The 23,982-nt window shown below is 41.1% G+C and overlaps 1 protein-coding gene across 1 annotated transcript in view; it reads right to left on the bottom strand.

Annotated features, from left to right (window-relative positions):
• The window catches only part of me1 (malic enzyme 1, NADP(+)-dependent, cytosolic), an 84,140-nt gene extending 65,806 nt beyond the window's left edge, over positions 1 to 18,334 (bottom strand). Inside the window, exon 1 of the mRNA XM_069656090.1 lies at positions 18,196 to 18,334. Coding sequence (XP_069512191.1) covers positions 18,196 to 18,324 — 129 coding nt within the window. The 5' untranslated portion in view covers positions 18,325 to 18,334. The remainder of the gene's footprint in view (positions 1 to 18,195) is intronic.
• Positions 18,335 to 23,982: the final 5,648 nt, after the last annotated feature.

Genomic DNA, 23,982 nt, shown 5'->3' on the forward strand with positions numbered 1-23,982 from the left:
AAAGTGCAAAATCGTCCCAACATAAAAAGCAGAGAAACTGGGACTCAAGAGTGTAGGTCAAAGTGGAACAAGAACTGTACGCCAAAACATACATTTTAAGGTAATAAATATAATAATAAATTATATCAAGCAATAAATCATGAATGGAATATATTTTGGTTTCTCCATATTGCATTTTCTAAGATTCCATGTATCTTTTTAATGTGTACATATAATAAATAGCCTTATCTTAGAAATGTGTGCCACCTTATTGGTATATTTATTAATAATAAAGTAAAGATGTTGTTCATCGACCACTAACAAGTTTGCAAACTGTATAGACACTTTGCGCCTTCTGTGGTCGTTACACAGCTACTCAAAACCACATTTTACACCTTTTCAGAATAAACTGTTCATGCATGAAGCTACATAATCTACAGCCAGTTATAACCTTTAAAGCCACATTTTACCCTGTTGGCCTCCTAAGTCTGGTATAACTCTAGTTTTCCGAAGAAGAAATCACACTTTCATACGAAAGCCTGGGCCCGATTGTAGTGCCCCTGGAGCGAGTGGAGGTTAAGTAATTTCCTGTGGTTGCTTTAGTGGAACAGTAACCTGCCGGTTCATCTGAGACCTGACCTCAACAACCACTTCTGCTGCCAATGTACTTATTTTCATTATTTTCATCACAGTGTTGTCGAACAGCGTTAAACCTATACTCACATCCTCCCCATCCGGCAGTGCTGGCTTCTACAACCCACTGTACTACTAATGAATGTCCTCTGCCTACTGTCCTGATTTGTCTGGAATCATCAGTGTGGTTTTGCTTTGGAAATATACAGTCCTGTACTCCTCTAAAACTAAGAGCAGGTTATTAAGTGGATCAGTTCAGCTAACACGCGGTTAGCACATTTCCACCAGTTTGTGGGAACAAGTCAACGGGAACTCATGTCTACCAAAACGGTTGTTAATTTTAGAGAATGTACGCAATGAGCTGAGAGTCTGAGAAGTTCATTGGGTTAGACATCTGTTTTAAAATATTTCATAAAATCCAGACATACCAAGTAGTCTCAATATTCAGAGGACGACAAGAAGAGGCGTTAAAAAGTCTGAAGCGGCACAGCGAAAGTGAAGGTCAGAGATGTCTGTGCTCATTTCCCATGGAGGTGAGGCACTGACACGTCATAAAAACAAACAAAAAGGCCTTCATATGACCCTTTTCTCCCGGACATACTGAATGATTTTAAAGCTCCACACATGCCAGAGAATCATACGCTAACTGACCTCTGCCCTCCGATACATATGACTGCTTCTCTGTTCAACACAGGACAGGTGTTTCCCCTAAAAACCCTTCTCTGACACCTCACTCGGATTCAACTTGTCATCGAGGCAGCAGAACCTGACATAAAACTACAAAGCCACAAGCTCGGTGAGGAGGTCCGACCATTTTTTAAAATCCAACTTGAGGGCCTTTAAAGTGTTTTCTTTCACTGGAAAGTAAGAGTGAAGGTTTTCTTAAATGATCCAAATTGTGAACAGAGCCTGATTGAGAGGCTTATTTATGGACTCTGCCTTCTGCCTGCAGGTGCAGCATTGATGAATGGAAAACCCTGCACGGCCTGGAGTACATTAGTTTGCATGTGCATGATGTTTGCATGGCTGCATGTGCATGATTTTAGTGTGTGTGTGTCAGAGAAAGTAAGAGAGTGAGTGAGAGAGCGTGTGTCCATCTGGCATGCTGAGGGGAACCCTGAGACTCACCAGAGCTACCCTGAGGTCGCTCTACGCTGTCTTAAAGGGGAAGTCCCCTTTCTGGTGGAAATTCCATTACAAATGGCCACAATGAATCCCCTGTAACAAGTCCATGGTGAAACAAATGTTTGCCAAAGTGCATAAAGACTACCGCAAGAAAGGGGAGAGAGATGACATCTTAGTTTCTGTTATTCATCTTTGACCTTATGTGGATGTCTATGAACAGGCATGACTGGCTTAATGATTTAGTGTCAATTTTCACCCAAAGGCCAAAAGGCGAAGTCAGAAAAGCTTTTCATTTTGATAACCATGCAGCATTTACTGCAGGGGGAAGTGCAATTTCCATGATCTCAGCTGTATGATTCTCACTTGGTGTGAGAGGTCCTGGGTTCAAATCCCAGGTGAGCCCAGAGTACAGAAGTACTGGTCCACTTTGAGTTTAAGGGTGCTTTTACACCAGACAGCTGTGGTCTGGACTTTCAGATTTTACTCAGAAAGTTTGGACAGGTGAGAACACGCATTCGAACTCTGGTGCGGACCAAACCACCGGACCGTGGTCTATTAGTTAAAATGGGACGTGGTCCGTTTCCAAACAAACCAAAGTCCAGTTCGATACAGGTGAGAACAAAAACGGACTTAAAGAAGGACCTCATTTAGGAAGCAAAAAACTGTACACTGAGGGTAGGGGTGCACGATATTATCGGCATGTTATCAGTATCTGCAGATAATGTCTTGAAAATGACATCCGCATCGGCAGGTATGTTATTTTTCCACCGCTATTTTCCTAAGACAAAACAACGCTTTTGTAAACAAGGTCTGAGCACCCCTGAACGCAGCATGACTCAGCACATCCCCTCTGGCAGTGAGGGAGACATGCCCGGACTTGTTTACTGCACCTACTACGGAAACATCAGTGATCGCCGACAGACTCTTTTTTATCATGTGTACGTCCATGTTTAGATAAGTTAGTTTTGCGCTGACGTTTATGTAACATGATGTTACAGTCGGTTTTTGCCGCAAGTGTATTTTCGGCGTGTGTGATTTTGTTAAGTCCGGTAAAATGACGTGGATGTGATCTAACTGTTAGCTAGTTAAGAGTTGTGAACGTTGTTTAACTTCTATTTATTCGTGAGTAATTCTGTGACTTTTTAGTCTTTATTTGTATATTGTTGATAACTTTTTGCTAAGTGCCAGTGACTGTCCATCTTAGGAGTGCCTATCTGCTTGATGGCTTAATTAAGTGATTTCTAGATGATCAAATTAGGTTTGACTTTACTGTGTATATTTTCTGTGTACCTAATTATTTTACTAATCAGTCTGTATTGTTCTGTTCTATTGCAGAACCACACACCCAAATCCAAACTATCTAAACAACCTCACAAGTTGTAATTGTGCATTGGTCATGCGAGGAGGGGCAAAATCTCACCACCCAAGCCTGTCTAGGTTTTGTGAATATTACAGTTTTATTTGGAAGAAAATGTTTAAGTAGTTCTTCTTATATTGCCCAGTGAATGTGTACATTATAAAATGCACTGTATTATGTTATTTCTGCATCTGCCAGTGGGCCACGACAATAAGAGTAGGCATGTAATCAAGTCCACTACAGGGGAGACTTGATGCTCTCTGCAATTAGGTGGGAAAAAAATGTGCCTAATATATCGGTATCTGCAATCGTCAAAAAGGGTTGCAAGCTGAGGCAGCAAGATGAGTAGAGGGCAAACATGGAGGAGCAACGAGGAAATAGAAATATGGGCTGACCAAACAATTTCACAAATGCTTGTGGAAACACACAAGAACAGGGAAGTATTCAAACTGTTGAGTAAAAAGCTAAAGGAGTCGGCTATGGAATTGATCAAACTGTGGGACAATGTAAAACTACTACTAAACTAGAAAAAACTACAACAACAACACAATCTGTGATTGTGTTGGGTGTGATTGGTCAGTGTGTTCTCCCTCTTTGTTTACTTCAGGGAGTTTTCCCAAGTGGAAATTCTGACCAATCAGAGAACAGTTTCCTCCTGGTTCACCGATAAAAGCTGCCTTGTGAACACAAACCAAACTCGAGGCAAAATGCAACATTGTAACAATTTGGTCTTTGATTCGCATCAAACAAACAGACTTTAGGTGTGAAAGCACCCTAAATCCAGTGCTTTATCCTTGCAGCAGACATTCTGATGAAACATATCTTTGGGAAAGACCTAAATAAGAACTGTTTTACCTTTATCGTCTGACGTCTTCCACAAAAACAGGTGACCTGTCGTAGACAGCCCAGGTCAGATGTCAAATCGGGCAGCTTTGCATCACATGGGAAAGCACATTATATTTATTTTGTGGCTTTTTGGTCTAGGGGCATGAATCTTACTTTGAGAGATCCAGGGTTCAACCCTGGACAAGCCAACAGCATGAAACATTAGGTCACATATATGTTTAAAGTTCAAACCTCATTATGATGTAACTGTGTCTAAAGTATCCCATTGTCTGATGAAGCAAGGTAAATGACCCCTAGCTTACAGTGAAATAGGTTTGATATTTTATGTTATTCAATGATTGAATTTGAGACTTTGGTAATTCAATTACACCATTGTATCTATATACCCTACAACATCTAACTTTTTTTCCCATCCCTTCCATGATGACATACTATAGTGTCCGGTATTCTGTAGTAGCCTGGGGGTACTTCACAGACAGCTCATTATCTCCTGTCTTTCTCCTCCTCATGTTAGTACACCATCAGTGCTAAGTGATGGACAGGACTCCAGGCTGAACCCAATAAACCTGCCAGAGGGAGAACCACACCGGACCACCTGCATTAGGCACCTTACAAACGGGTCATTCAGTGCAAGATGTGAGACAACAGCTCTGAGGTTTGTCATTACTAGAGGAAAAAAACAAAGTGAAGCCTGTGAGCGTAAACTATAATGTGATAAAAGTACATTCAAGATGATATTTGACATAAATAAAAGCGTGATACTGATTTAAACATAATTAAAAATTGGGACTGGATTAAACAAATCCCTATCCCTCGAACTGGTATTAGCTTATTAGCAAGTATTTTGCTACAGGAAGGTGGTAGGTTGGAATTTATAGTCCATGTCTAATATTTACATTTGCTGTTTGTCTATTTTTTATAAAAGGAAGAGGGAAAAGAGCAGGAACGTAAAGGGCATGGATTTCTCATGGAACACACAAAGAGACTGTTAATAATCTTTAAAGCAGAGCGGAAACATCGCCTCAATGTACAATGAACAATGTCTCAAAATATGGGCCAATGAGTTCAACAAATATTTGTCTCCAGGTAAGTATAGTTAAGTTTTTGTGCTTATTATTGACACTTTGATACAGTAGATACCCTACAATGGCTGATCGCTATCTATAGATAAAGTTCAGCAAAATGTCACATACCACTAAATGTTAGAAGGTCAACCATATGGAATGAAATATTACAAAAAGGAAAATAGCTTATCATGTTAGCTCTCACTTGTGAATATGTGAAGTCATAGAGCAACAGGTTGCCCTATTGTGTCCAAATCCTGTAGATCTTCTCAACAAGAGGCCAAATGCCCCCCATCTGTTTCCTGCTCAAAGGGCAGCCTTAGCAGAGTTTAAGAGGATTGCCCTGTGAATAAAGCTCTTTAAATCCATCCCTTCCTCTTAGGAGGAAGAGAAAGAGCAGACATCAGCTCAGATCCATCTCTTCCCAGGATCCTACAGCCTGACTAAGCTTTTCCCAATGAATGCCTCACAACAAATGTGCCGTGTAAGGCCTGCATGTGCACTCTCATTCCTAAACAAATGTAGACATAATACGCAGACTTTAGCACTTGAACTTCATTCAGAGGGTCAAACATATTAATCACAAACAAGACTAGTGCTTTCTAAGTCAATGTTTTCCCACAGTGCTAATTATGCTATTGGCGATTGGTGAAATGAGGAGCACTCACGGCTGAACACAGCTGTGTGTGCTAGCTTTTCAAGCTTCCTTTTATGTTTGTTTTTGTATATACACCACAATACAGGTCTAAAGAAATCACCAAAGTTTGTCTCTTTCTTGTAAAAAAAAAAAAAGTCATAACACTCTACATGTTTTTGGTCTCTGTTAGCCAAAATGCTTACCATGCCAAGGTTAGCATTTTGGCTAACATGGAATTCAAGAGCAACAGGAAATAACCAAAGGTGTATTTTGGCACATTTCTATTACATAGAAAGGGGCCCTGCTGTTGCTGATGGTGGGAAAACTAGATATACAATCTTCTGTTTCATTTCTTGGAGTGTAGTTATGTTGTATATTTTTTAACATCTATTTAGCCATATTTCTACAACATTATGATCAAATTTTGTCTGGAATTTGGGGTTTATCTGGGCTATACTTTTCCTGATCTTTGATTCCTGACCCATTAATTATTTTCTCATGCTTTCAGTGAACAAAGCAGAACATACTGGTGGAAATAACTGGAGAAACAACCTTGGCATAATGAAAGACAAAGACCACAGAAATAGTGTTTAAAGCTTTGAGTCAACAGCACATCTCTTGTCCAAATCTGCCATTAGCGAACAGACAACAACTCAGCCTCTAATTTACATCTCACTTTCATGAGTCATGATCCCCACTAAGCATCTGAGCTGTGAGACTGAATAAAAGAGCGTCTTAAGTTCCTAAACCTGAGCAAACATGAAAGTGCAGGGCTCCTTAAATCAGGAGGTGTCAACTTGTGAATGTACAGACACGCTTTTTGGTCAAACAGCCATGAAAACCGAGCCGCTGTTGACTCAGGGAGGGCAGCCTTGAGTGGGTGGAGGTAACCAACATGTAGGGCTCTTCAAACGCAGCCAATCCCCTCGAGGCGGTCTTTTCATGTTCCAACGTCCAGGTCCCTTAGGAGCCTGAGTGTTGCCAGGAAAGTGTCTAAGCCTCCATAGAAAAATGCAACTCTGTGAAGCCTGGGGTCCGAATCTTCACTTTTGGCTAATGGTGCTTCGTTATCAGTTGGTGATGTTGATGACAGTGTGGGTCTCGGCAGACATGTTTTGCTTCCAGGTGTTTGTGAGTCTCTCATAATGAAAAGACATCATACTGTCTAATTTTTCTGGAGCAACAACCAATGAAAACTCTACTAATCATGTTGAAAGAGTGCATTAGCTACAACAAGTAAACCCAACATGAAGAAAATCTTGTGACTGACTCCAGTACATACACAACAAGCAAACTAAACGGCATCAGATAAAAGCCTTTACTAGCTTTCAAGTGTCCGCTGGCTGACCTTTCTTTATAGCCCTGGAAATCTCCAATTAATCCCCTTGTGGTCCCACAGAGGGCCAATCCAATTTGAGACTTTGTCTTAAAATAACTTATTCTGTTGTCCAAACCAAGCCGGAACAACAGGGATATTTTAAACAGTTTTATCCCGCTCACCAAGGGAGCTGCGCCATCAAATCCAAGAAGTGAACATCTGAAGTTAATGCGTCCAATGACGTGTTTTCCTGTTGTCACTGCTAGTTTCTGTGATGTCCTCTAACCAAATGACCACCTACATGGCACTTGGTTCTGTACATTTAAAATACGAGGAACGGCTATACATGAATTCGGGGAATTACCGGAAGTTGACAAGCCGTAATTACTGCAGTGGCGTCTCCCTACAACATCTAAGCGTTTTAATATAAGCTGTCCAAATGTTCTACTTTTACCACTTTACTTTTGACAACAATGTAAAGGACATCAGGACATCTCAGCTGCTCTAACAGTCGTGAGAAATGTTAACTTTGGGGGGAAAAAACTTGTGCACAATACACAAACCAAGCTAGCTAGCATAATTAAGTACAGGATACATGTAATCATTACAGACCAATTGCATTATCAAAAAAAATAGAACACACATGCTGAATGAATATCAATTAAAAACGTGTTTGCCAATGCAACTAGTCTGCGATGATAAGATGCAGCTGTTGATTGATTAAGCTAACTAGCTTGTAGAATAACATTATGAACAGCAGTCATCACAAATATGTGGCGGATGGTCAAGTTTTTTCTCTATTTCTCCATTATGTAATCAGGCTGTTGTTGTAACCAATGTCTAATATGTACAATCTAAATAATGTTAAGATCCCCTGATTAAGGTAGCTTCATCAATAACTTGAGGCAGCTGTCTAACATCTTTACTATCTATGCTGCCGTCACAGTCAGCAGGCAGCAGCAGACACTGAGTCGCCACCGCAGTAATGGCTGCTACACTAAATGGCAGAACACACAAATTGGTCACTGATCTCTTCTATACAGTCACCAGTAGCGCTTCACATCAAGGTCAGTGTTTCAATGTTACAATGTTACAATTTCATTTAGCAGATGCTTTTGTGCATCTGAGATTTAATACAACACAAGCAAGGATCAAGACAGGAAGGTACAAAGTCAGTAAGTGCCAAAAAACAGCTTCAAGTGCGATCGGACACTGGTGCCAACAGGCAGTGCACAGTGGTATAGGCCGAGCTCTTCAGAGAGAAACAGCTATACCTCAAGTTACCTAGCTGTTTCCATAACATGCTTGTTTGACTTGGATCTATTAGAGCAGTCAGAAGAGGACTGGGAAAGATTTTGTTTAAACTTAAAAAGATGAGAAATTCCACCCCAACAAAACAGTAAGTGGCCAAGCAAGCTTCATTCTTAGAGCATTGTGACATATCTCGCAGGGCTAGTTTGGAAACATTTTTAGCTAACGAGCCTTCGGATAACACAATGACCAGGCTAGTGTGAGTCAGTTCCAAAGCTCTTAAGCAGTCAAACACTGTCCAGGTGGCTTGGTATTGGTTAAAGTTATAATGTGTATAAAAGTTGAGCCTTGAAAAAAGAATCTGGATTCATGTTTCTTCCATAAGAAATCTCAGTGATCATTTAATTTCTCTTGGAATAACTGACAGATTTATGGCTCTTGATGGCCCACAAGTCTATTGATACTAACTTCCTCTTTGTTTTTACGATACTTCAACAGCACAAAACCTGTCAATCAACACAGGCTCAGTCTCGACGATAGCCATCTCTCTGAAACCATTTGTACATAATAGCCATGTATCCTCTATCTTACAGAATGGTGAAACAAAATACTGCCTTTAAATTCTTGCTGCTGTATCTTTGTTAGGACATGGCGAGACCTTCACCACTCTAATATAAGAGACAAAAGCAGCATTGAAGAGAAGAGGAGACGAAGAAGACAGGAGGGGCTGAAAGAGGTGGGATGCTTGAGATGAGCTTCATAGGAAGGTGATGAGGCTCAAACTGTCTCTCTCTCTGTGTCTGGGACGAGCTAATGGCTTGTCTGTTGTGCTCGCTGAATGAGGACCATCTGACAAAAAGGACAAAAGTGAGCTGAGGAGGTAGAGCTATTAAGAAGAACCTGCTGCTGAATAAACACGGCTCACAAGTGTGTGTGTGTGTGTGTGTGTGTGTGTGTGTGCAGTTGAATCGACACTCTGATCATGTTTCACTCAGTTTATTGAGTGAGCCCTGAAGAACACACTGATAAAAGCACTTATGGGGCTGCAGGTTAACAACCTATTCAAGCTGGTTTATGAAATGTCAGAGTATGTACGTGTGTGTGTGTGTACACGTGTCTCTGTGTGTCAAGCTTAAGTCAGGGTTGGTTATTAGAGGGGAACGTGGGTGCACTTTCTCGCTGTCTGGCTGATCCACTCCAGTCCGTCAGAGGAATGTCTGGTCACCAGCAATGCGTGCGGTCGACCTGAAACACCTGGCCACACCTGGGATTACCCACGCACACACACACCCACACAACTTCCATTTTACATACATGTCTTTTGGGGCTCTGCAGTCCACCTAGTGAGGAGGATCGACAAGTGCAGCTGCTGAACAGAGAAAGGTTTGTCCCATTTTCACCGCTCAGTTTACAGAGGCTTCTAATCTGACTGTAAGCATCATCAAGTTCAATCTTTCATAACCACTATCATCCAGCACTAAAGAGCCTATAATATACACTCACAGAGTGGTATTTTCACGTGATTTCTGCCACACCCAGACACACTGCAGTGATGTCTGACATTCCTCTGCAATATTATTACTCACACATTAACCTGACTCAGATTAAAATGAAAAATGTGAGTAGCCACATAGCTGTAAATATGATTCCTCAGTCATTTCAACATCATATTCACAGCCTTCCAGTGTTGCCCAGAGTAAGAAGAGAGAAGAGATGTATTGGCTCAGTGTGAAACTATAGTTACAAGCAGATTAGCTTAGCATAGTTTAGAATAAAGACTGTAAACAGGGGGAAATAGCTCGCCTGGCTCTGTCCAAAGATAAAAACATTAGTATAAAGCCAAAGAACCACTGTAGCCTTGTTAGACACAGTGGTTCTTTGATGTTAATGCAATGTTTACCATGGTCACTATCTTTGCTTATTAGCATGTTAGCATGCTTACATTTCATTATTAGCACTTAACACAAAGTCAAGTACATGCTAATAGTAATGTCATTAGTTGAGTAGATATGTGGTCATTTTTTAACAGGTGATTGCCCAAGATGACAATACAGGGGATAACCTAAATCGGTAGATTTTCATGCTAAAGGACAAATTCATGTCAATCAATCACACAACTGAGTTATTCCTACTGGTTTGTTTGTGCAAAACTTTATGGAAATCCATCCAACACTTCTTGAGATATTTCCACCTGGACTGAAGTGACTGAAGCCAAATCCACAAACCAACCTGCACCGCTAAAGTAATAATTAACACATGATATCTCACGTGATATATACATATATATATATTTACTGGGAGTTATGTGTTTGAACTTTTTCATAGCCAAACACAATGACCTCCTGGAGTCTGTTGACCCACGAGGTTGCACACTTTGAAGTTTTGCAGACTTTTGAAATAGCATTGTAATAAAGATTTTCTTGTCGACCTCTCAGCAAGACAAGGTCAACCATTACAGGACTACTGCAGCAGAACTTGATATTTGTCAGGATAAGAATTATTTAGGCTCATTGTTTACTCTTTAATTAGTTTCACCACAAACATCCAGCTGAATATTTCCCCTCAATGTGAAGTGTTGATTGATTTATAAAAGGAGAAGTGTAACCAAGGTCCATGGGAACTTTGGCCTGCAGCACAAACAAAGCATTTCTGCAATTCTTCACTGACACAGAAAACTGTCAGCACAGAGCTTTTATACGTTTTTACTGGGCAGGAACAAAGTTTGTCCCTGTGTCATGCTGACACTGTTGACTCAGTGGGAGCTCAAAATCCAGCCTGTATTGGCTAATGTCAGGGCTGTGTCATCAGGCCTTTTTTCCACTGGCATCTTTCACCAATTGTGTCATAATTCTATTTAAGTGCAGCACTGTTATAAAAACCTTATCAGGCCTTGCTAGAGACACAAACCAGCTGGAGAACACTTTCACATGGAAAACTGAGCAGATCAGTCGCTGTGCAGCGACCGACAAAGCATGACACATACCCACAGGAGAGGATTCAGAGAGCCACACAGACAGAGATACAGTTGTTGCCATTTGTTTTCTTTGTTGCTAAATTTATACATGTCAGTCTCGGTTAAAGGAAAACGTAACCTCAGAGAGGAAAAACACATTTACGGAGCAAAAGTGGAGGAGTGTTGCAGCCAAACCAAAGAGTAAATCTAACATGAGAGCGTAATGACTTCCATTTGCTCCAGAGGGTTATCAGGAACGATGCCATTTGGAATGCCAGCACATCCTCCATGCACGATTAGATACACTACTATTCAACATTCGCCAAAGACAGGGAGAGTTAATTGTAGTCTTGCATCTGAAGGGCCATCCTGCAATGTCACATGTGGAGCCTGTGGTTGCTAATGGGGCATCTAATTGTAGCAATGTCTGGGCATGGGCTCTCCATCTCCTTCAGTATTTCTAGGATCTAATGATGCCTACTTTTAGTGATTGTGAAAACACTGACGAACAAAACATTACTGTATAAACAGGGGGATCCATTGACTTTTCTTTGGATTCAGAACTAAAAAGACAAATGACAGCACCATTTTTCACTGAAGGGCCCTCTGTATTTCACTGCATGTCTTTGTGACTCTACTATTTTAGGTCTGATGTTATTTTGTGCTCAACAATGATAAACATGCCTACCAGACAAACAAACCTTTCTGTCTGACTGCGCTTGTTATGGTCGCCTTCACTTACAGTACAGAGCGAGTAAAAGGGCAGCTGTTGGCGGCCGACACCCCCACAGCTCAGTGCAGTGTTTGAGGTGAAACAGGATCCCTGATTGGGTGCAAAGAGCATTTTTAAGGTTGTTGTTGTTGTTGTTATTTAAGGCCACGGCAGGCGGAACCAGCGTCAGAGAGACGCACTGAGCGGCAGGATTCACACAGACGCCTCATTAATGCGTGATCAAGCAGAGAGACAGAGGACGTCTGTGGAGCGTGGCCAGCTCTCTCGTCCTCGCCACAGAGGACCCTTTCTACACCTCCAACCCCACTTCATCTCTTTATTGCACAGTGAGCACACACGAAACACACCTATAATATCCGGTTCCACCTCTGAAGAGGGAGGAGGGAGTGTTAACCAAAAGGTATGGTGAAGCTATGTGTGTGTTTGTTTGTTATGCACATGCATTGCCTCTGCATGTTTAAATGAGAGATTAAAAGGAAATCGAAGCCTGTCGATGTGAGGATAGGCCGCTTTCAGCGCGGCGGCCCTCCACTTCAATTAGCAGGTTGTTCTGTGACTGGCTCCTGTTAGAGGTGAAGTGGGCCAGCTGAGGGAGGTAAACACACCTCATCCCCCGGGCTCGCTGAAATCAGAAGGAGGGCAACAATGTGCCACTGCCTGAGCCACAGAAGCCTGCCTGTCCCTGGCCCACTAACACGCTTTAGCAGTCATTTCCTACCCTCTCCTCCAATTTCCTCAGCCCAGTTCATGTACGGGGCTGACAGTGGATGTTTCAGCTGGCCGCATAAGAAACCTTTTTTTCTGCCATGACTCTAACCTATGTTTGTTTGAGGGGGTCTGCGCTTTGGGTCACTTTATACAACTGATAAAAGGGTAAAGTTGATCAGATACAACCACCAACCATGCTTAACGTATTGCCTGCTTTCAGCACAAATTAATACTCAAATATGTTATAGAACCAAAAAAAGGTTTTCTTTAACACACAAAAAACAGATGTTTTCTTTCAAAATAGAAAAGCTTTGTTTTTCTATTGGACAAAAAACAAAGAGACAATGGTTTTGGATTTCCTTTTTTTTAAGTGATTAAAAAACTGTGTTGAGTACGAACTGACAAAGTCTGTTCACACTGTTTTCGAGCTCAGTTTCATGTTATTAATCTTATTAAACCACGCTTTTTCCCAAAACAGCTAAACAACACAAGCTCACTTGGGATGGCCAGTTTTCAAGGGAGAAGAAAAAACTTCTCATAAACTGAGCAACAAAGAAGAGTCGTTCTCGTAACATTCACTCTTTACACTGCTCAAAAGAAAAAGTCAGGAAATGGGGAACAAGCAAGAAAGAGACTCAAGGGGCCCTGTTTAGACGGCGGAAGGCGCACAGTCTAAAGTGCATGACACTAAGTGATTAAGGGCGTGTCAGACGCACTTTTGCTAGTTAGATGGCGCACACTCTGGACGCAAACCGAGCCGCAATGCACAAAGAGGTTGGTTTAAGTCCCTGGATTATTCATAGCAGGGTTGCCAGGTCTGTTTGACAAAACCAGCCCAATGGCCAATCAAAACCAGCCCAAAACCAGCCCAATACTAGAACTTAAAATGTACCCCTGTCAAAACATATTCACTGCTTTTAAAGTCTAACAGCATTTCTATCATTGCCAAATGCATTATAAAATACACAGATTAATTAAACTCAGACAGTCATAGAGGTGGGTGAGAGGAGGATGCTATCAAAACTGGCATCCATCATGGACAACTCCTGTCGCCCCCTGCGATCTCGTTTTATAGTACAGACAAAAAGCTTTTGTATTATCTCCAGCCACACGTCCTATCCATTCTTTGATTCCGTTTTCTCTTTACCAGTCCCTGGTGTATTTCTTCCCGTATTATCCCCACTTACTGGGCTTCAAGTTTATCCCCGGCCGGGGTTGCTAGCTTGAATTGTCCGGCATGTTAACGGATTCTGCTGCAGGTGTCACTGCTGACAATAGCTGGCTAGCTGACTGCACACAGTGCACCGAACGGAATACGGACTGTGTGCAGTTTAAGTTCGCTAACTGTGTCGGGCAAAGTAGTGTGTTTGTTATGTGGGCATGCATGCCCCATGTCCATTGTGTGTAGTGCTGAATGATCTGGAGTGTGTTTGGTAGGATTTGGGTATAAATAAATTATTTAATCTAAAATAATACTAAAAAATACTAAAACAGGTCTACCCAACCAGCGGACAAAAATTTCCACCCGCAGGAACACTTAAAAAGTAGCAGGCGGCAGGCAGGCATGTTGCTATTTACACATGCACACGCATGCTGTGTACATTTACGCACGAGGCACAGCATTAATGATTTAAGTCTCCACAGACCGGATCTTATGTTTATTAAATTTCTGCATGCTGACCATCAAAGAAAGGTCAGCTTTAAATGTTAATTTACTTATTGTTGCTGCTGGATCACATGGCTGTATTCTCGTACGTAATGGAGACTGGACAGTGTATTAATGTATGTGGGCACGATTGTCGGTGCCACAGGTAGTTATGTTTGAGTATGGTACTTAATTTACCTCCTACGTGTGTGTGAGTGTGTCTTGGTTTCTGCTGTATTATAGAGAGCAAGCGTCTGAATGAGCGTGCAGTATGGAGAGCATTGTGTCGGTCTCAGTAGTTTTTGTCATATCAAAACCAACACGCCCACGGGTGCTAACTGTGGCACAAGATGACTTGCTATTTACACAACGTGGGCGCTGGGCGTTAAAATGACGACTACGCTGGGTGGAAGATAGAAATGACACTGTGCTGCATGCTTTGGCACTTTGCGCCAGGTGGACGCCCTTAGTGTTTCCTAATTAAGCTTATATATAATTTTGCTGTTAATACTGACAAAATAAAGTGTGACATCCTAAGTGCCAAACTGGTCATGCTTTCATATGAATTTAGGTCAACCTATCAGGCCTCTTTCAGAACTCCTCTTGTACACATCATCCATTCAGGGCCAAAGGTGTAAATTGAGGTGTAAACAAACAGTTTACTGGGTCAGGTTTAAGGGCTGAAGAAATACAGTGGCTCCCAGATCGACCTCTATTACAAGAAGCCATCATCACATCTAAAACAGAAAATATTTTAAATCAGATCAGTTAGGCAGTTACAGAAAAAAAATAAAATTCAGACCATAAACAGAAAATCAGAGAGTTTAAAAAAGACGATTAAAAGAGTGGCTGGTACAGTACAGGTATGATAACTTGAACAAACAGGCTGCTGGGTCAACAGGCGTCTGCACAAGTACTGGTCATATTCTGTAGATGTGCTTGATGGTACTCGAGTGCTGGGTGTCCTCACTGTGGGACTGTTAAGTTAAAGCTGTCTGCTATGCAGTCTCAGTCTTGATAAGGGGATCATTCATATTTTTAAGTGGGGTTATATTTTCAATACAACATTCACTTGAACTGATATTGATTTTTTAGGTGGGAATTTAAATGTAATACTTTTTGCTGCACCCTGTCTACAGCGGTAAATCGCTTAGCTTCGGTACTCAGGCCGTCTTCTCCAAACAAAGGCCAAAGGCACTGCTGACATGCACCTATTTTTAGTAACACAATGACTATTAATTAATGACTATCCCACCCCTATTTAAGATCTAAACTACCCCTTTAAAAACGTTGTTGCTTTGTTACAGAGCTTAAACAAATCTTGCCACTCATGCTAGTGAGGTTAGCAGAAATTCAACAGACAAAGAGTGTCACAAAAGTAGTGACAGAGATCATGTCTAACCTTACAAAAGAAGGTAAGCTAAAAACTCCACTCACTGTAGCATGTGCTCCTATTACAGCTGATACAAAAAATAATCCCATGGGCTGATATTCAGATCCATCCTGGTAGAACACAGGAGCCATCATTTGCAAGACAAATCAGAAATTCTGGAGAAGGGATGCACAAACTAGCTGAACACAAGTCAGAGACGAACAGAGAGGAAATAATTCATGTTGTAGAAGTAGAAAGTCTGTCCATAGATAACTGAGTTAACTAGAAATCAAGTGCATACAAAGATTAAAACATCACAGCCATCAAGCACAAAAGACAGCAGCCAAACAATATTATATATATATATATTTAGCCTGTTCTCATTCTCAAGAGAGACCTGCTTGGACACTTTAAAATTCAACTTTAAACCAGTGATAATAATTTCATGAAATCCTGCCAGTATCTTATCACATCAACTACAACATGTTTTACAATCTGTCTCCACATTTCTTTTGTAGGTAAAACAATCATCTGGTGGATCAGGTTCTTATAGGTTCCTGGGAAAAATTGCAAGCCGTGTCCTCTAGCAGTGCTTGGTTGGTGGTTGTAGGCCAAAGAGTGTAGTACTATTTTCTACCTAGTCTCTGCTGAGGTGGGAGTAAAGCTTTACTAAGGCAGAACAATTCAAAATCTAAAGAAAAAGGAACAAAGCAGAAAATGTTCAGACTAACGACTAACCTGCAATTACTGCTTTTCACGACAACAAAGCTGAGACCTTAAAGCATCCTACTTTGATTTGATTAAACCTGCTAAGACAACATATTGTAGAGGGCCGCATATGAATTATTAAACTACAGCTCTTACAACAGAGCATGACATGTGTCTCTGGTAGATCTCACATAGTTTACAAAGTGGTTACATATTTCTTATTGGTCATCATACATCCGTGCATCACGTCACCCTGCCACACCATGCACACTTTTATACATGAAAACAAACACTCAGGGTTGGTGTGCAGCATGTGGTGGTCTCAGGAGTGGAGACATTAACTGCCTAACAATCAGGTCTCTGTGCAGTCTCCAGCAACCAGCTCTCCATGCACAGACACTGCCCTGATTGAACCTCACTGTCTCACTTATCAGCTCACTGATGACACCACCCTGGCTGGCAGCTGCTTCAACTCTGCTAAACTGACAACCTTCATCACACTGGAACAGCTTACAGTAGTTGGACTACAGTATTTGAGAATCCACAGTGAAATAAACAAGAACATATAAGAGATTGATAGGCCAGCAGTTTTCAATGACTTCCTGAAGCTTCCAAGAGGGAAGCATGCTTGGCCAATGAGAGTGCACAAAGCAGCTCAGAGAGAAAAATGGACTGTTCAAGTGCGCTAAAATTAGTCTGGCTTTGACAAAGAGTGGTCAGACCACACTCTGTTTGTAGGGCACACTTGACATGAGAGTGGCCCTGAATTCAGCCTGTTGTTTTGATGGGCAGTCAGCACCATGGACAGAGCCACACACTGCGTGACCTCTGAGGCCCCGTCCAGCCACACAAACCAGGAGAAAACACTGGAAATGGCTCTCACAGGCTCTTTTGTAAGGGATGCATTTAAAGCATGGGAAAGGGTCATACAACAAGCTAATTCAATGAAAGAGGCAGGTTAGAGCAATCATGTTAGAAATTTCAGCAGACTACAATTCCCACGATAAGAACTTGTTGAGTCATCCCTTTTATCACATGATCTACAAGGAGGCTACTTAGCACTTTTTGTTGCATGATTACTCAACATTTAACATTGTTCCTCATTTTAATTTTAAGCAAAGGAAGTGAACCTAATTGTAGTGGTTTATAAAGGCAGTAATGGCTTCTCTCACTTCAGATTTCAGATCAACAGTGAGCTCACAACAGCTTGTCACTATGTGCTGAATCACATAGGCGTTGGGAGAAGACAGGGATACATTTCTGATGTGAAGAATGCACTGCAATCAGACTAAAGTCTTTTGAAAGGCAAATCGTGACAAGGCAGTATTAACAATAAGCCCCTCTCGATGTGACAGCAGCGTTTGGTCCCTTTAAATCTAAATATAACCGCGCCTAAAGCTGATACCTTCCGCTAATGTTGCGTTCGGGTACACGGGGTAATACCAGGAGTCCAGAAAATAAAATGAAAAATAAACTTGTTGCGAATATTAAAATACTCAATTCATCGCTCATACGTTAAATATTTCTGATGGGTCACACTTGGTAGTAGGTAAGAGGAAAGTCACTGCATGTTTAGGAAAATATTAACACATTTTGTTAAGACTTAAGTACCTTAGCCTATTAGCAAAACGTTGTTACAGCCCATCATGGGTTGAGCGTCTCCGCCACGTACATGATAGCTAAGCCTCTAATAATGATATGACAAAGAATCTCCATCTTAACTAAGTCATGACACCTGCGGTTTGTCGTTGTTGCTCTATTGAGAATATCAGCATGTCCTACGGCACCTGAAGGCAGCAGCTACTTGTCAACCTTCTCGTTCATAGAAACAAGCTAAAACTGACACAACTAAGTCCACAGTCCTACCTTGTTCAGGTGGGGGTTTCGGGTTACATCGTAGCCCCTCTTCTTGGTGTAAACAAAAGTTTTTCTTTTGGTTTCGGACTTATGCATCTCGGTTTCCACAGACTCCCGTCTGACCAGTCCGTGTGCCATGTTGTTGTCTCTTTAAATAGAGCGACGGTGAACTGTTGTCAACTCAACAAGTGGATGCGCAGGTCCAAACACTGAGCTGCACTCGCGCGTCTGCTTATGTGATCAATTTAAGAAGAGCAGGAGTTTCCTTATCAATAAGGATCTTTTATTGTTTCCAATAATTTACCGAAGGTCTTGATGAGCAAAGTCCCTTCGTGCACTATCACCTGGCAAAAGGTTGCAATAATTGCAACACAGAGCACACTGAATCCTTTAATTATCCCTTTAACTCCCTTTAAGAGGGTTTGGCAAAGATTAATCAAAGTACTGCAGTATATTTAAGACCTAAATGATATAAAATCACCTTAATGTTCATTCATATAAATAGCCTCACTATTATCTTGATGTAAAGTCTGTAAAGACAATACTAACTTTTAATTTTATTTTGTATTGCAGTGGGTTACAAGTAGCCTAGGAATTATAGGGACATGACAGCCATGATCTAGGCCTATTATTTAGATTAACCCCCCAATTATCTGATGAGTCATGGTGTTTGTTACAAACAAGATCCTTTAATGACGCAGTGAGTGTGTAGGAGTTAGAATAGCTTATTTGAAGCCAAGGTCAAGTTTCAGCCTTCACTCGGTCTCAGCAATAGAGTTATGCGACATTACGCAGCAGAGAATGTGACAGTCAGAAATACCCTGGAATTCTGAGAGTGACGCAGATTATTCAGCTGTCAATCCTCATATAACTCATGCTGAAGAGATGAATGCTTCAAATCTACTAAACTCTGTCCAGCTGATTTGCCAAACAATTTAATTCTACCATGTCAGGGTGTGTCCCTGAGAAAAAGAGAGGTTGTACCCAGACTAGACACGTGTGAAGGCTTATGCCGAGGTTGAACTCGTGCCAACTGTGTAAAGATGTTGAGACTGATTAAGTCCTTTTGAGTGAGCCTCGTTAGAGCCTAGAGACAGAATGGCAGTTAAGAAGGAGGAAACATGCAGTGATATTGAATATCAGGCTTTTCTGGTTTTCTGGCTTGCATGTGGATAAGTTACCTTTCTGTGTCTTTATCTCTACTCTACACTCCTAAAATCAATCTGCTTTCTAACTATGTGGACAATATGTCTGAACTGACGTCATGTCGTCACATTGATCATGCCACAGTGTGGCTGGATTTGTATTTAGTCAAGCCACACTACTATTATTGACGCAATAATGGCACAGAGGTTAGCTGGTCTCGGTCCAAAACTGCCTCAAGTGGCAAGCTGCGCAGGTTCTTAAATGCTGAGTTGGCGGGTGCTCTCTCTTGATTGGTGGATCTTTTTGCTGCGCACTAATCAAGCCGCTCCAGTCAGCAGCACAGGTGGAAGAAATATCAGGCTTAGAGGACACACCATGCACCCAAACACACGCACACACACACACACACACACTTAAACAGAACACTCAAAAAAGAGGTTGCAATGATAATATATGGACTAGCAGGTACATTATAGAAAGAAGCTTTGATGTTTCTTTAGATCTTTTGGATTTCTCCTATTGAACTTCATTTCACCTGCACTGAAAATAAAATGATATCTACAGTAGATCTGGACATGTGTGCAGGAGTGAGAAGCACAGACCATCAGTACAGGCTGTGGAGATTCACATGGGGTCACAAGGTTTGTGTTGGAAACACATCATTGACACACTTTTTCCCCTAAGAGTCAACATCAGACTGCTGCTGCTGCCAGATGGACAGACCTGCCTGTACCAAAGTACAAAAACACAGCATATTTATCATGCAAGTTTTTATCTTAAACCCTTGATAACTTCCATCTCTTTTTTTTTAAGTGTCTGAGAATACTTATTAGTACTAGGTTTTCCGCAACAATATCTAACATTTCTTCCTTTAAGCCAAAATAAAGATTCAAGGTTAAGGACTGGAAAAGAAAAACATCCTTATTTTTTAGGAGGTGAAAACTATGCGTTGTCTATTTGCTCTTAAATTTTGATCATCAGCACCCACCCTTTTCACTACTGTAAATCCAGCCTTAATTTTTTTCCAGATCATACCCGGGGCTTAAACAGGGCTTATGGCGAAACTGTCTTAACGCCTGTGACTTCATAATACTTTACTTTATAATGATAATTATATCAATGTTTTTGCTGATTTAAGATGTTTCTATCCTCTGATTGGTGCACAAAAGTACACAAAGTAACTTTTTTTCCAATCAGTGCCCGGGCCACTTTATATAAGTGAGAATAGTACAGAGAGAACTTCACAGACAGTTGGGACAAATTCAAAAGTGTTACTTACTTTGACCATCTGTTATATTAGAGAGTAGACTTCCAGGGCCTTTAAAGGTTCAAAGGTTCACTCTGGAATTAATATTTTGGTGGCTTCAAGTACATAAAAGACTTGAAATCATCATTGTTCAGGAAAATGTGCACTTTATGTACAAACTGTCAGCTTTTTACTGTTTACTGTTTTTACTGTTTACAGGCTTTGTGATGCTGCATTTTTTTAATAATCCAGAGTTTGGGGAAATTTAAGAACCCATAAAGGAAGTTTTGAACGTAATATACACATTAAGATTACCAAACCTGAAAATATAATTTTTTTTTTGTTTATATGGAAAATACGTGGGAATGTTGAAATTCTTGGACTAATAGCAGCTGTATTGTGGAGGTAATTTTCTGATAATGACCAGTGTCTCCAGCTGAAGTGGTTCCTTTGATGGTGAACCAAAGCCAAACCTTCCCCGATCAACTTGTTTATCAAACTTCCGTTCTGGTTTAAATGGCTAAACTGGATGACAAACATCTGCCCCCGTGTTTGTGTATCAGGGGCTGGAAGTTATTTTTGAGGTTCAGACTGGATGCCAGTTGGCAGTGGGAGGGCATCAGGAATGCAGATGGAGTTCAGGAAGCATCACCAGCCAACCCATTGGAGGTGATAACAGTACTGGAGCAGCTGAAGTTTTCCACCTGGGGATACTGTCTGATGGTGATAATATCATTTTTCAAAATACAACAGAATCAGAATTCATGCAGGGGATGCGCCAGTGCAAGCCTTTGTATGATTATTTATAACCCAAAACTTTACTAGCAATTCAAAACATAAAAACAAGCATGTCAGGACATGGTCCTAACATGGTGAAATTGACACTCAACACAACTCTTGTCATAGATTTAACCATTCATTGACGAATGGAAATATAGTTATCCTTGGCACTAATGGCTCCGCTCTTAAGTTGCTCCCTGGGTTAGCTGAGCAGCATGCTATGGCTTTCCAGGGACAGCAATGCAACACACACACACACACACACACACACACACACCCTCCCTGGGTATGCAGTGAGTGGGCTTCAGACTAAACAGGAGGAGGCTGGGGTGGTGCAGGCAAAGCATTGCCAGCAGCAGCAGTGGTGTGTGTGCAGCATTGATGTAGCAGGGATGAGTGAGATGGAAGTTGCATTTAAATGGACCACCTTATTGTGAGAAGCGGCTGTGATTGGTGTGTTACTGATAAGATATGAGGATTCATTTGGCAGGCTGTCAGCTGATTACAGCTGGGCCATATGATGTATATGATTCATGCACAGGTGGGATGAATGAGTCAATTTTCATGTCAATTCATTCATTAGTTGGTGATATATCTTTTTGCCACATTTTGAGACAATCTATCCAGTAGATGTTGAGCCATTTCAATGTGTGAACCTACCAAGCAAACCCCAATGCTGTGACACACCAAGCCCCACCCTCATCTGCCAAATAATTATTGCAAGGTACAACAAAGATAAAAGACACCATAATAAAAAAAAGATTAAAAGTTGCTGCATAGGTAAAACTGTCATGAGGCTTAAAATGCACCTTGAGCAATGGTGAAACATGTGGACAGTTGTTAAGTGCATTTATTCAAGTACTGCACTGCAACATTATTATTGGTCTATTCTGCTACAATTCAGCCAATATTGCTGATGTTATAGTGATACTGCATTCTTTTGATAACTTCAGTTACTCGTGACTAATCAGATTCAGATAATTAATAGAAAACCATCTCAACAAATAAATTATGATGTAATATTATTGTTTAAGATAAGACTTTGAGAATATAGTGATGAACACAGGAATGCATCAATAATCCAACAACGTGATTATTTTTGAATGGGCGATACAGCAGTTTGTAGTTTTACTTGAAATTTCCACTGTATGACTTTTACTTAGGCTACTGTTGTTGAAAGCAGAAGCACCACAGCACGCTCTCTTGGCTTGCAGTAGGTGAAGGGTGAACAGTGAAGGCCATGACAGGGATCACCTTCGTGCTGACCTGCTGCACCCTCGTAGGCTCTGCAGGTGATAAAAGAGAGCATAGAACATATATTTATCACTGGTGATGTAATGACAGAAAAAGAAACGCCCTCCAGCCTTAACTCGCTGTAATATTAACAGAATGATTGGCATATGGTTATGTCATAAAGGTGCTAACTTGAGAGGCCTTTGATTTCACTTGCATTATATCTTCTATTCCTCTAAACATGACCCCTTTAAACCAGATGTTTTAAAGATATAATCTGTTATCTTAACAACAAGCTTGGTCCTGACTCACACACAGACTCACACAGACACATGTAGAGGAGCTTCCTTGATGCATGATCTTGATCCAAGCAGTCTGTCAGTCTTCTGTCTCTGTTTTGACTCTTGTTTATCCCTGTGGGGCTTTTCTGGTCAGGAAGAGGAGGAGGCAGCAGACACAGACAAACACAATTACTGAGAATCAAATCACCCACAAACATATGGTTTTCTCTCTCACCTCCATTTATTCCTCTGCGCACTGACAGCAACACCTGGCTGTACTTCCTGCAGCCAAGCTGAAGGTAAAGGATTCACAAACGTGGTTATTAAGTGTAATTACAGTCAGGCTTCATGTCAGGGGAAACCATACCTTCTGATTGTATTGTATTGGCATCTGTCTGCATAAACTGAAGAGAAGGTTCATAAGAAGGTTTGAGCGCCACAGGTTTTTAAAGGGTAATATGATGACTTAGATGTTTATTATAGAAAAATAGCTACACATCCTGCTCAATGGAAGAAATAGAGATTTATTCTGAACTCTATACATGAACATTTAGAACAAACAAGCCTCTTTTGCCTTGATGTAGAAAGTTAACACATTTTTTAATACTAAAATCAAAGAAGTCGGTGAGTGCACATCCTTTGAGTGGTGGTTAGAGCAGTCGCCTCACAGGTAGAAAGTTCATGGTTCGAATCCCTGGTTGGGACGTAGTGGGTCTTTCTGTGTGGAGTTTGCATGTTCTCCCCATGCATGCGTGGGTTCCCTCCGGGTACTCCGGCTTCCTCCCTGAGTCCAAAGACATGCTCATTGGGTTCATTGGTGACTCTAGGTGTGAATGTGAGAGTGAAAGATCTCTCTGAACAGGATAAGCATTGTGGATTGCACTTAGACAGCGCTTTTGGACCACTCAAAGTGCTACCACTGAGTTTCAGAATATTGGATGACACACAGCCCTCCAAATCTGAGTACTGAGATTTGTTTGTTTGTCTATTATTGAAGAAATCGCAAGAATGAATCATTTGAAACCAAAATGAGCGTAAACGTAACTTAATATCAATGGCTGCATATACAGTAGTTGTTGTCATTGTCATCCAAGAAGTCATTTTTCTTTG

The sequence above is a fragment of the Semicossyphus pulcher genome, unplaced genomic scaffold (genome assembly GCF_022749685.1).
Source record: "Semicossyphus pulcher isolate SPU_LCO1_2020_fin unplaced genomic scaffold, fSemPul1.0.p SCAF_9, whole genome shotgun sequence".
NCBI classification, from domain to species: Eukaryota; Metazoa; Chordata; class Actinopteri; order Labriformes; family Labridae; genus Semicossyphus; species Semicossyphus pulcher.